This window comes from Heloderma suspectum, chromosome 5 (genome assembly GCF_057233095.1).
Source record: "Heloderma suspectum isolate Gila_16-S chromosome 5, 16-S_ref, whole genome shotgun sequence".
Taxonomy (NCBI): Eukaryota; Metazoa; Chordata; class Lepidosauria; order Squamata; family Helodermatidae; genus Heloderma; species Heloderma suspectum.
Window position 1 is genome coordinate 130,274,718 of NC_139462.1, and position 12,935 is coordinate 130,287,652.

At 42.7% G+C, this 12,935-nt stretch overlaps 1 protein-coding gene across 1 annotated transcript in view; it reads right to left on the reverse strand.

Annotated features, from left to right (window-relative positions):
• The window catches only part of MTHFD2L (methylenetetrahydrofolate dehydrogenase (NADP+ dependent) 2 like), a 63,429-nt gene that overhangs the window by 25,984 nt on the left and 24,510 nt on the right, over nucleotides 1-12,935 (reverse strand). The window contains exons 5-6 of the mRNA XM_084859792.1: nucleotides 9,461-9,568; nucleotides 7,719-7,811 (exon numbers count right to left, since the gene is read on the reverse strand). Coding sequence (XP_084715918.1) covers nucleotides 7,719-7,811; nucleotides 9,461-9,568 — 201 coding nt within the window. The remainder of the gene's footprint in view (nucleotides 1-7,718; nucleotides 7,812-9,460; nucleotides 9,569-12,935) is intronic.

Below are 12,935 nucleotides of genomic sequence, written 5' to 3' on the forward strand. Positions count from 1 at the left end.
GTAGTGCTGCTTTAACCATCTAGGGATGTACGAAAGTCCCTTACCTGATCCCGAAGCTTGATTCGCAGTGGGGGGGAGGCGCTCCGTCCCTCCCCCCGAAATTCTGGCAGGGGGGGAGGCGCCCCGTCTCCCCCCCGAAATTCTGGCTGGGGGGGAGGCGCCCCGTCCCTCCGGCCGCAAATCATTCTGTCCTGCCGGGACGCAAATGGCGGCTGTAGCCGCTGCCGTTTGCGTCCCTGCAGTCAGCCGTGATAGGCTACGTAAATGTTTACGTAGCCTATCACGGCTGAGTGAAAAAAAACAAAAACAAAACCGCATGTATGCAAATGGCGGCACCCATGGGTGCCGCCATATGCGTACGGGCGGGTTTTTTTTGTTTTTTTTCACTCAGCCGTGATAGGCTACGTAAACATTTACGTAGCCTATCACAGTGTTTTTTAAAAATCTAGCCGTGATAGGCTACGTAAATCTTTACGTAGCCTATCACGTTTGTTGTTGTTGTTGTTTTTTTACCTTGGAAATGGCGGTGGCAGCCGGTCGGAAGACCGGCTGCCGCAGCCGCCACCACCGCGCCGCCACCGCACCGCTGCCAGAGCCGCCGCCGCAAGGGACATTCGCACAAGGTAAGTCCCGTCCCGGGGGGGGGGCAGACCGTTTATCCACCAATTTCGGAGGGCCGAATGCGCTGGCATTCGGCCTCCCCGAGATTCATGGAGAAATTCTCTGACATCCCTAAACCATTCACAATATCCCAGAGGTGGGTGAGAGGGGAGAGGTGCAGGTTAAACTACAGGGGCTTAATTCAGTGCTTCCATTAAACTTCCCTGAGCAGGGGAGTGTGGACACGGGCAGGGAACAAGCCTCTCTCATTGGCTGAGGAGCACCTACGTGGTTGATGATGCTCAATCCTGGACTCCACCCACCCAACCCCCAAGTATGGCGGTCTGAAGTGCCATGTTACCCATGAAGGCGGATTTTTAAGTAGTGCATACTCTGCGTTTCTTGGTTCATGTGCCGCTGACAGAACCAAGCAATTTCATGAAAAACTGGATAGAACCACAAAACGCTTCAGAAACTGTTGCCATGTAGATTCCCCCTTAAGAGTTGGTGGAGACCAGATGGTGCAGTAGTGTTGCTCGGTAGACAAGTAGGAGGAGAGGATGAAATCAGCCAACACTCTTGTTCCTCCAGAGGCTGCACATCAACAGAGATTTTGAGTAGAGTGAGCCAGAGCTGGGGATGCATGGCAAATAGGGATGTACGAAAGTCACTTACCTTTCTGTGGATTATGTTGATGGGGGGGGGGCGTTCCATCCCTCCCCCCGGAATCCTCGACGGGGGGGGGGAGGCAATCCATTCCTCCCCCCCAGAATCCTCCACGGCCGGCTGTGCTCCACGGCAGCTCCGCCGAGCAGCTGGCCAGGCCCAGCCAAGCCAGAGCCGTCCACAGCCGGATTTCCGGTCGCGGAGGGCTCTGGGGAAAAAACAAAACAAAAACATGTACGCAAATGGCGGTGGCTATGGCCACCACCATTTGCATTCCTTATTTTTGGCTGTCTTAGTCTACGTAAATATTTACGTAGGCTAAAACGGCGAATCAAAAAGGGACGCAAATAGCGCCCGCTATGCTATTTGCGTTCCCCTTTATTTTCGCCGTCATAGTCTACGTAAATATTTACGTAGACTAAGACAGCCAAAAATAAGGAACGCAAATGGCAGCGGCTTTTTTTTTTTTAACCCAGCCATGATAGGCTACGTAAATCTTTACGTAGCCTATCACGTCGGGGGGGGGGGGTTGTTTTTTTTTTACAAGACTGCAAATGGTGGCAGCAGCAGCCGGTCGGAAGACCAGCCGCTGCAGCCGCCAGAGCCGAAGCCGCCGCCAGAGCCGCTGCCGCCCGGAAAATCCGCCTCAGTTAAGTCTCGTCCCAGGTGGGATCTGGGGGGGGGGGCGGGGGGCAGGTCGTTCCACCACAGAGTTCGGGGGGCCGAATGTACTGGCATTCGGCCTCACCGAGATCCGTGGCGGAATTCTCTGACATCCCTAATGGCAAATAGCACACTGGGATTGAGAGGCAAATGTGAGGACAAGAATAGCTTGAAGGTGAAAATTGCAGAGACTATTGAGCAGGCAGAAGTGACAGGAGGGGACAACACTTCAGAGAAAACCACTGGATCAATGGACTGGAGGCCACAGAAGAACAGTTACACTGGTTACCAGTTGTTTTCCAGGCCAAATTCAAGGTGTTGGTTTTGACCTTTAAAACCCTATGCGGTTCCGGCCCAGCCTATCTCAAGGAGCATCTCCAGCAACACCAGATAGGCCGCTCACCAAGATCAGCCTCGGATGGCCTTCTCCCTGTCCCATCAGCTAGGACAGCTAGGCTGTGAGGATGAGGGAGAGGGTCTTCTCTGTGGTGGCCCCACTCTGTGGAACTCCCTCCCTAGGGAATTCCGCCATGCCCCCTCTTTGATGAGCTTCCGCCATGCACTGAAAACTTGGTTATTCAGGCAGGCATTTGGGGTGGGTTAGCGTATTTTTAAATAATGTTTTAATGTATAATTTTACTGTTTTAAATTGTACCATTGTACATCACCCAGAGTGGCCGGGTAACTGGCCAGATGGGCGATTAAGAAATTTAATAAATGAATAAAAAAGAAACAGAAGGCAGAACATGGGGAGGTGGACTGTGTGCAGAGCTGGAAGTGATATGGTGATGATCAGACATAGGCGATTCCACAGCAGACTGGTTAGAGACAAAGCAGTTCTTTGTTAAGGCAAGATCAAGGAATTGTCCAGACCAATGTATGGGGAAGTGAAGACTGAGGTGCTGGGCTCTCCCACACCGGAAGCATTCAAGACAAGGCAGGACAGCCATCTGTCAGGGATGCTCTGACTTGGATTCCTGCACTGAGCAGGGGGTTGGACTTGATGGCCTTATAGGCCCCTTCCAACCCTCCTATTTTGTGATTCTATGATTCTATGAGGGAGAGAGAACAGGTGACACTGCTGGGTCAGATGGACAGCAACAAGAATGTTGGAATCATCAGGAAGCAAAACGGGAGTTTCATCAGGGCAGATTAAGGCAAGCTAGACCTCAAGATCTGCAATGAAAATTAAGAGCGAGGTAGTGGGAGAATGATCTCAGTACGAATCCAAAGCAAACCATTCAACATCACAGCAATTCAAGTCTATGCTCCAACCACTGAGGCCGAAGAAGCTGAGGTTGATCAGTTCTATGAAGACCTGCAACACCTTCTAAAACTAACACCAAAAAAAATGTCCTTTTCATCATAGGGGATTGGAATGCTAAAGTAGGAAGTCAAGAAATCACTGGGATAACAGGCAAGCATGGCCTTGCTGTACAAAATGAAGCAGGACAAAGGCTAATAAAGTTTTGCCAAGAGAACACGCTGATCATAGCAAACACTCTTTTCCAACAGCACAAGAGGCGACTCTACACATGGACATCACCAGATGGTCAATATCGAAATCAGATTGATTATGTTCTTTGCAGCCAAAGATGGAGAAGCTCTATACAGCCAGTAAAAACAAGACCTGGAGCTGACTGTGGCTCAGATCATGAGCTGCTTCTTGCAAAATTTCAGCTTAAATTGAAGAATGTAGGGAAAACCACTAAACCATTCAGGTATGACCTAAATCATATCTCTTATGAATATACAGTGGAGGTGAGTTATAGATTTAAGGGATTAGACCAAATAGACAGAGTGCCTGAGGAATTATGGACGGAGGTCCATAACCTTGTTCAGGAGGCAGCAACTCAATCCATCCCAAAGAAAAAGAAATGCAAGAAAGCAAAGTGGCTGTCTGATGAGGCTTTACAAGTAGTTGAGGAAAGAAGGGAAGTGAAAAGCAAAGGAGAAAGGGGAAGATATATCCAACTGAATGCAGAGTTCCAGAGAATAGCAAGGAGAGACAAGAAGGCCTTCTTAAATGAACAATGCAAAGAAATCGAGGAAAACAATAGAATGGGAAAGACTAGAGATCTCTTCAAGAAAATTGGAGACATCAAGGGAACATTTTGTGCAAAGACAGGCATGATAAAGGACAAAGAAGGCAGGGACCTAACAGAAGCAGATGAGATTAAGAAGAGGTGGCAAGAATACACAGAAGAACTATACAGGAAAGATCTGAATGTCCCTGATAGCCATGATAGTGCGGTCACTGAACTTGAGCCGGACATCCTAGAGAGTGAAGTCAAGTGGGCCTTAGGCAGCATTACAAACAACAAAGCTAGCAGAGATGACAGTATTCCAGCTGAGCTATTTAAAATCCTAAAAGATGATGCTGTTAAAGTGCTGCACTCAATATGCCAACAAATTTGGAACACTCAATAGTGGCCACAAGACTGGAAAAGGTCAGTTTACATTCCAATTCCAAAGAAGGGCAATGCCAAAGAGTGTGCAAACTACCGTACAATTGCGCTCATTTCACATGCCAGCAAGGTGATGCTCAAAATCCTACAAGCTAGGCTTCAGCAGTATGTGAACCGAGATCTACCGGAAGTACAAGCTGGGTTCTGAAGAGGCAGAGGAACTAGAGATCAAATCGCCAACATTTGCTGGATCATGGAGAAAGCAAGAGAATTCCAGAAAAATGTCTATTTCTGCTTCATTGACTACGCTAAAGCCTTTGATTGTGTGGATCAAAACAAACTATGGCAAATTCTTAAAGAGATGGGAGTACCAGACCACCTTACCTGTCTCCTGAGAAACCTGTACGAGGGTCAAGAAGCAACAGGAAGAACCAGATATGGAACAACCGATTGGTTCAAAATTGGGAAAGGAGTATGACAAGACTGCATATTATCACCCTGCTTATTTAACTTATATGCAGAGTACATAATGAGAAACGCCAGGTTGGATGAATCACAGGTCGGAATTAAAATTGCCGGGAGAATTATCAACAACCTCAGATACGCAAACAATACCACCCTAATGGCAGAAAGCGAAGAGGATCTAAAGAGCCTCTTGTTGAGGGTGAAAGTGGAGAGTGCAAAAGCTGGTTTGAAATTCAACATTAAAAAAATGAAAATCATAGCATCTGGCCCCATCACTTCCTGGCATACAGAAGGGGAAGAAATGGAAGCAGCGACAGATTTTATTTTCTTGGGCTCCAAGATCACCGCAGACGGTGACTGTAGCCATGAAATTACAAGACACTTGCTCCTTGGCAAACCTAGACAGCATAGTAAGAAGCAGAGACATCACCTTGCTGACAAAGGTCCATCTAATCAAAGCTATGATTTTCCCAGTAGTAACGTATGGCTGTGACAGCTGGACTATAAGGAAGGCTGAGCGCCAAAGAATCGATGCTTTCGAACTGTGGTGCTAGAGAAGACTCTTACGAGTCCCCTGGACTGCAAGGAGGTCAAATCAGTCCATCCTAAAGGAAATCAACCCTGAGTGCTCATTGGAAGGACAGATACTGAAAGTGAAGCTCAAATACTTTGGCCACCTAATGTGAAGAGAAAACTCTCTGGAAAAGACCCTGATGCTGGGAAAGACTGAAGGCAAAAGGAGAAGGGGATGGCAGAGGATGAGATGGCTAGATAGCATCACCGACGCAATGAATATGAACTTGAGCACGCTCCGGGAGAGAGCGGAGGACAGGAAGGCCTGGCGTGCTATGGTCCATGGGGTCACGAAGAGTCGGACACAACTGAACGACTGAACAATAACAACAAGTGGGAGATAAAGAAACAGCAACGTGGGGATAGAAAGGGGAACTAGAGTCTGACAGAATGAATGCCAAAAGGTAATAAGCAGTGGGATGAGGGTGGATGGTCGGGAGTTTGAACTGGCAGAATTTCAAGGAAGGGGGAGGAGAAGACTACCGCCACCTTTAGGGTATGTTATGCAGAAGAATCAGATACCTTTGAAGAAGGGAGCAGGAACAGGACAGTGTCAGAGTGGGGACAACACTTAGTAAACATTGGTATTTGCAGGATTAAACAGCCCTACAATTATATTTGCATACCAAGAATTCTGCAAATACTCAGGTGTAATTAAAGCAACTGGCAGGTTTGAGGGTGACCTTTTTCAGACAGGTTAGATTGTCTGGGCTTCAATGAACTACTGATGTTTTAAGAGGCTCGTTTTTTCTCACAAGTAATCAAAAACAAAATCTCTGCAGAAATAACCTAACTTGTTGCATAATAAAATGTAGAATTTTACAAAACAAAAAAAATCCAAAAAGTTTAGTTCAGCAATACAACTGCAAACCTGGATGTTATTTGGGTTCCCCTAGTGTAGGAACAATACACAACTCCTTCTTCATATTAGACTATCACACGAAAAGAGTGAGGGGGAGCACACAAGGACCAAACTTTCCATCTCTTCAGAGAGCAATCCTCTCAGATCAGCTCTCGCTGGAGGACTCCAATCTCTCCTATGCCTCGTCAGCTCTTGCTGGTATGGCAGAACTCAAGGAGGAGGCAGGGGGGATTGGAAGAACAATCATCCCTTCCCATTGCTGGCAATGTGAGGGAAACATTCAGATATGCTCTTGAGTGCATCTAAGTGTTTCACCAGCTTGGGGGCACGGTTGGGAGCTGGGAGGACTTAGGATCCCTCAGATCCTCAGTCATTCTCTCCCCACCCACTGGACCACCCGGACATACGCCTCCCTCCTCACCCACTGGAGTGCCATTGTTGTAGAGAGCGCCATCATGGAAAATTCTGCAGTAGCTGGGAAGAGCCAAAGTGACGGCTTCAACATAAAGAAACCTCTTCTGAGGTCAAAGCTCTCTCTTTGGCCTTGGAGGGGTTTTTCCCACACAATCCTAAAGTAATGAGTACTTTATTTAGTTCCTCAAACATGTAACAAAATCAGAGTGCCACTAACATGTGCAAATCAAAAATCCAACTGAAGTAAAATATGTAATAGTCAGTGGGACTTCAAACTCTGTGGTTAAGTCTTAATACCATTTCTTAACATTTCTTTTCTCAAAGAAATGGCTCTGTGTATAATGATGGAGATGGTGGCTAAACACTCACCATGATGAGAACTCAAACTCATGCTAGGGGAATTGCTAGTTTCTGACCCAGTATTTATCCCTCAAACAGAGTAGGATTTCTCCTTACAACTATGGCATTAAACACAGCAACTTGTGAAAATTCATTCAAGGAGGTCACAGAACTGGGAGTCCTATGTCAAATCAATCTTAGGACAATATCAGCTATCTGCTAATTCTAATCCACTCTCACTGTGTATGTACATATTCTAGAAGCATTTACTGGATGTAGATCTAAGAAAAAGAAAGGGGTCCCAGAACATGTAGATTTTTTAAAAAACAGTTGTTCTCCCAAGTTGTAAGTTAAAAGGAAATCATCATAGGGACTAAAACACCAAAAGAAGAAGAAGAAAGGATGTGTGGGGGGAGGTAGATGGAGACTGCAGCCTTGGAGATACTTCCCCAGCACCACAGTCATTTTAGGCAAGTTAAGGAAATATTGAGCTTGTTTGCATGAATAGTCTATAGTAAAAATCTGTGTTTCTTTGGTACAGAAGTTTCTATTCTTCAGTACCAAAGTGAGTCTGTGTTATAGCACCTCCCTTACAATCTATACTTTATGCAATTTTCACTTTATCCTTGTGCAACATTTTGCTTTAACAACAATGAAGTGAATTATAGTGAATTTCAAATCTACTGTTTGAATTTTAATGTATTTTAAAATACTGCAGTGCTACATACCTGCAGCAACTATTACAATATCAGCAAGCTGTGTGTGTATCTTCAGTTGATCTTTTGGTGTATATCTGTGAGTAATTGTCACTGTAGCATCACCTGTCACAAAAACATTAGTCGCAATTAATGCTCATTCAAAAACTGCAATGCAACAGTAAATAAAATTATCATCCCAGTGTTGACACACTAAGCGTTTACACCGTACACTTTACAGTATTTCCTTTAATTCGCAATTATTTTAGAAGCACCAGACCTCCCTTTTTTCCCCCCCCAGGAGCCTCTAAAGAAATAAAAATGTCTACCATACGACAGTTTCTTTCTCGATTCAATTTGGAAATTCTGCTGTGCAAGGTCCACTGAAATAAATTAACTTTCCGATTGTGCCCCTGTTTTTCCACACACGCACAGTCTAAATAAAGTAGTCTATATATGTAAAGATGCCATGTATCCATTTTAAAAATAAAAACTGAATAAAAAATACCATCATTCACAATCCATCATTTGCACTGGTCATCCTACTGAAATCTATGAAACTATTGAGGAATGATTGAGTTTCGGCTGGAGCAAAGCATTTTTTCTCTCAGATATACAGTACTTGTGGGAGTTCAGTAAATACAGCTTTCAAATGTTTGCCATTCCAGATTTATAGTTCAAAATATATAGCCATCTATAACAGCAGCCTCCCAGCTTTCTCAGGTCTGATAAGCCCCACGTGGAACCCCGGCAACATGGGACTCAGCTGTGGTCATAACCCACTGCTGCAGACCAAAGGTCTTTGACAGGGACAGACAACCTGGTGCTTTCCAGATGCTTTGGACTACAGATCCTATCAGCCCCAGTCAGCATGCTCAATGGTAAGAGATGGGAGCTGTAGTCCAAAACATCTGGAGGGCACCAGCCTGCCTATCCCTGGTCTATGAGATCATTAATACGAGACCTAGACTGGCCTTGCCTTGGTTTACAGAAAAGGACAAAATACTGAATATATTGTAGTCAACAAAGAGCTACAAGATACAGGACAAACATGTTAATTGAATTGCAAATAACATAATTATGGTGTAAGCATCAGAGATAAAGTAGCACAATAAAATTAATAAATAAGCAAAACATATTCAGGTAAGAATATGAAGAATTAGGCTGAATGGAATTTCCTTTCATACCATTCTGGCCTCACATCCATTTTGTAGTATATAAAACAGGTAAGGAAACATAAGCTGGTTATTAAGTTAGCAAAACTGAAGAAATATCTGGAGCGGGTCAGAATAACAGCGTACCTAGTCCTAATGTCCATTTGATTCTGTAAAAACAGCTGACATTTGTCATGAAATCTGGACAGGTAAAAGAGTACAAAATAGAAAGAAGGGATACGTCCCTAGGCGGGGGTTGGCAACTTGTGGCCTTCCAAATGCCTTGGCCTACAACTTGATCCCTCGTCTTTGATTATGCTGGCTAGGTCTGCTGGGAACTGTAAGCCAAAACATCTGGAGGGCCACAAATTGCCTACCCCTCCCCTAAGAGATATCAGAGTAAAGCATTCTTTTGCAAAGCAGATAGTGGAAAAAATATCAGGAATGCAGATTGCTATCCAACTACCTGAGTGTCAGGATGGGGCCTACTCCAAGTTCCAAGTATTTTCAATCCTGTTATGAATGTAAGTGGTAAATGAACTATTTTGCCTTCCTTTGCTCCCTCCCTTCTCTCTGTGTTGAGAGTTTCATCACAACAAATCAGAATGTTCTTCAATGTACCTCCAGGCCTTTCATGTCTTCCATCAGTATGTAAAAGCATTGAAATAGGCATTCCAACATTCTTCGATCTTCCAGCTACAACAACATTTCTTCCAAATGTTTGTATTCCTTATAGAATGAGTAAAAATAACCAAAATCATTTCGAATATAGTTCATCATACATGCAAAATAAGAAGCTTTTGATTTTTCAATTTTGAAAATGTTTGATCTAGCTATTACGCATAACTTTCCTTTTGGAAACATTTGTGCTTTTCCACTGTGGAAACTATGACAGAGTGACATGGTTAACCTCTCAAATTCCCCTCTTTTAGTTGACTAACACTACTACAATACATAGGGAAGTACGAATCCCCTACCTGCCAGTCCGGGGGGGGGGTCTGCAGGGGGGGGAGGCGATCCGTTCCTCCCCCTGGAATCCTCTTTGGCCAGCTCTGCTCCATGGCGATTCCGCGGAGCCGCCAGCCAGCTCCGAAGTGCCAGCAATACGGCTGCCATGCTGTATCACTGGCTGAACAGGGCTACTGACTGTGGATGTAAATGGCGTCTGGGACGCCATTTGCTGTCGTGCTTTTCATTAACACGATAGGCTATGCAAATATTTACGTAGCCTATCACGTAAAAGCAGGGATGCAGGGACGTCCATTTACGGCTGCATTTACCTTAAACTAAGGCCTTACGGCCGCAAATAGCATCCTGGACGCCATTTGCGTCTGCAGTCAGTCCCCTTCAGCCAGCGATATGGCATGGCAGCTGTATCGCTGGCAATCCGGAGCCAAAGAGGATTCTGCGCAGAGGTGGGGATAAGTCTTCCGTTCCGCCACGGACTCCGAATCCGGCCTCATTGGAGTCCGTGGTGGAATTCTCCACCATCCCTAACAATACAGCAAAGATACTTCAATGCAAGCAAGTGTAAAGTGATCCATTTTGGGGCAAAAATTCCCAACTTCACGTGTATGGTGATGGGACCTGAGTTGACTGACCAAAAAAAGAGATTTTGCAGTTGTGGTGGACAGTTTGATGAAAATGTCAACCAAGTGTGCAGGTACTGTGAAAAGGTCAAATTCCATATTAGGCAATTAGGAATCAAAGATAAAACTGCCACTATCATACTGCCCTTGTACAAATCTATGGTGCACAGGAACTAATAAGGCACGAGGCATAGCTCATTTAATCCGATCTGATATTGATTTTAAATTACAAAAAATTCAAAGAGACACTAGAAGTCACTGTATTGTCATAGAATGGAAACTAAACCAAAATAGTATACTTTAGCTTCAATATATGCACCAAGTGCTGGGCAACTTAACTTTATAAACAACATACTTAAAAAGCTGAGAAATTTTTCTACTGCCAACACAACTAAAGTAGGGAGAGACCTGAACTCCAAGGGGTGGATCCCAGAAAACTGGAGAATAAGGAAAAAAGTACACTACATTCATCAAGACAATTTGTAAAACAAAATGCAAAGAAAGCTTTCAGGATATTTCAGAACCACAGGCTAAGGGAAGCGTGGGGAGAATAGAATCCAAATGACTATAGTTATACTTTTTACTCAAAAGTGCATGATATTTACTTAAGAACTGATGCTATCCTAATATCAGAAGGAGAATTATCTAATGTGAACAAGACTACAATTAATATAATTAAGGTCATGGATCATCCAACACTAAACATACAGTTAATTGAGGGGTCTAAAGAGGTACTTTTACTGACATGGTAACTCCATCCAACCTTATTAGCAACTGAATCAAATAGGAAAAAATACAGGAAAATTTAGAACTGTATATAAAAGAGAACACATTGGAAGGTATTTCCTCCATACTTTGATGGGAAACACTAAAAGATGTAATCCGTGGAATATGCATACAAGAATTAAGTAGAACAAGAAAACAAAGCACAAACAGCAAGCTTCAATTTAGACATTCAAAAACTTACTGATAAGATACAGACAGTACGGATCAATCAAAATTAGGAAAGAATTAGAACAAAAATGCAAAGAATTGGATAAATTAGATATAATAAGACAATGATTACCTTGTTATACCTTAAACAAAAATATTATGAATTTGAAGGGAAAGGATCCAAATTATTAGCCAATAGGATCAGAAATTGCAGAATCAAGAATAAAAATGTAGCCATAAAGAATTCAGAAGGTTATTTGGGTATTTGATTTATCCAAAATAAAAGAATTTGTAATTAAAAAAACATTTATAAAACTATTAATATAGATCAGATTAAGTTAGAAGAATGTCAGAAAAAAAGCTAAAGTAAACGAAATGATTTTACAAGATATTTTAATGCTGGAGGAAAGAATCTCAGTTGATGAAATAAAAGATATGATCTCAAACCTAAAAACACAGCAATCACCAGGTGTAGATGGATATACTGCTGAATTTTTCAAGAAATTTAAAAATACTTTAATCCCCCAATTACATGAATTATTTAATGAAATTCTGGAATTTCATTTTCCCACTCCCAGAAACATTGAAAAAGTCATGCATAGCACTCTTAATCAAACCAGGGAAAACCCATTAAAACCCAATTCTGATTGGCCAATCTGCTTATTAAACACAGATAATAAAATCTTTGCCTAGTGTTGAATAATAGAATTACAAATTAAATAGAAAAATTAATTAATGCAGATCAATTTGGTTTTATACCAGACATATTTCTGATCCAATTAGAAGAGGTTTTTTTTAGCTTGATGGGTTATTGTAAACAAAACAAACTACCTATAGCTCTGGTGGCACTGGATACATATAAAGCTTTTGACAGTGTTAATTGGAATTTTTTAAAAAATGCGCTGAAATTCTATAAATTTGGTCCCAAACTTTCCAGTGCCACTGGTGCCATATATTTCCCATCATGGGCCTGTACAAAAATAAATAACTATGGTCCATGGGGTCACGAAGAGTCGGACATGACTGAACGACTGAACAACAACAATTTATATATTGTTACCAAGCCTTTAATCCCCCTAAAATGATTTCTAAAAACTATGTAATAAGCAGACTTTATAGAAAAACTAGAGATGTAAAATGTCCGGAAATAATGAAGCTGTGTGGAAAATGTTTTTTTAATCCTCTCCATAAGATCCTCAGCAGTTATTTCTTCCATTCCTTATTAAAATTATTGATCTTTTATTGATAGACATTTTGAAATGCCCCACGTCATGGTCAGTTTCCCAAAATGTGAGAAGAGTCACCACATTATAATATGGAAGAAATGAACATTCTTGACAGTGTGGTTTTGTTCTACAGAGTCCTGAGTTTCTGGACTTGTCTTCCTCTGCCTCCAGTTCTTCCTGCTTCTTCTAGGATGCTTCAGATTCTTCAGGGACTACTTGCAGAAGTTCCCTCTGTTCAGAAATAAACTAGGAACCTAAAATATGTTATGTATAATTTGGTTTGCTCATAAAACTATCATGCTTGGTATATTAAATTTTAAAAGTATAGTTTATTCAGACAATACTTAC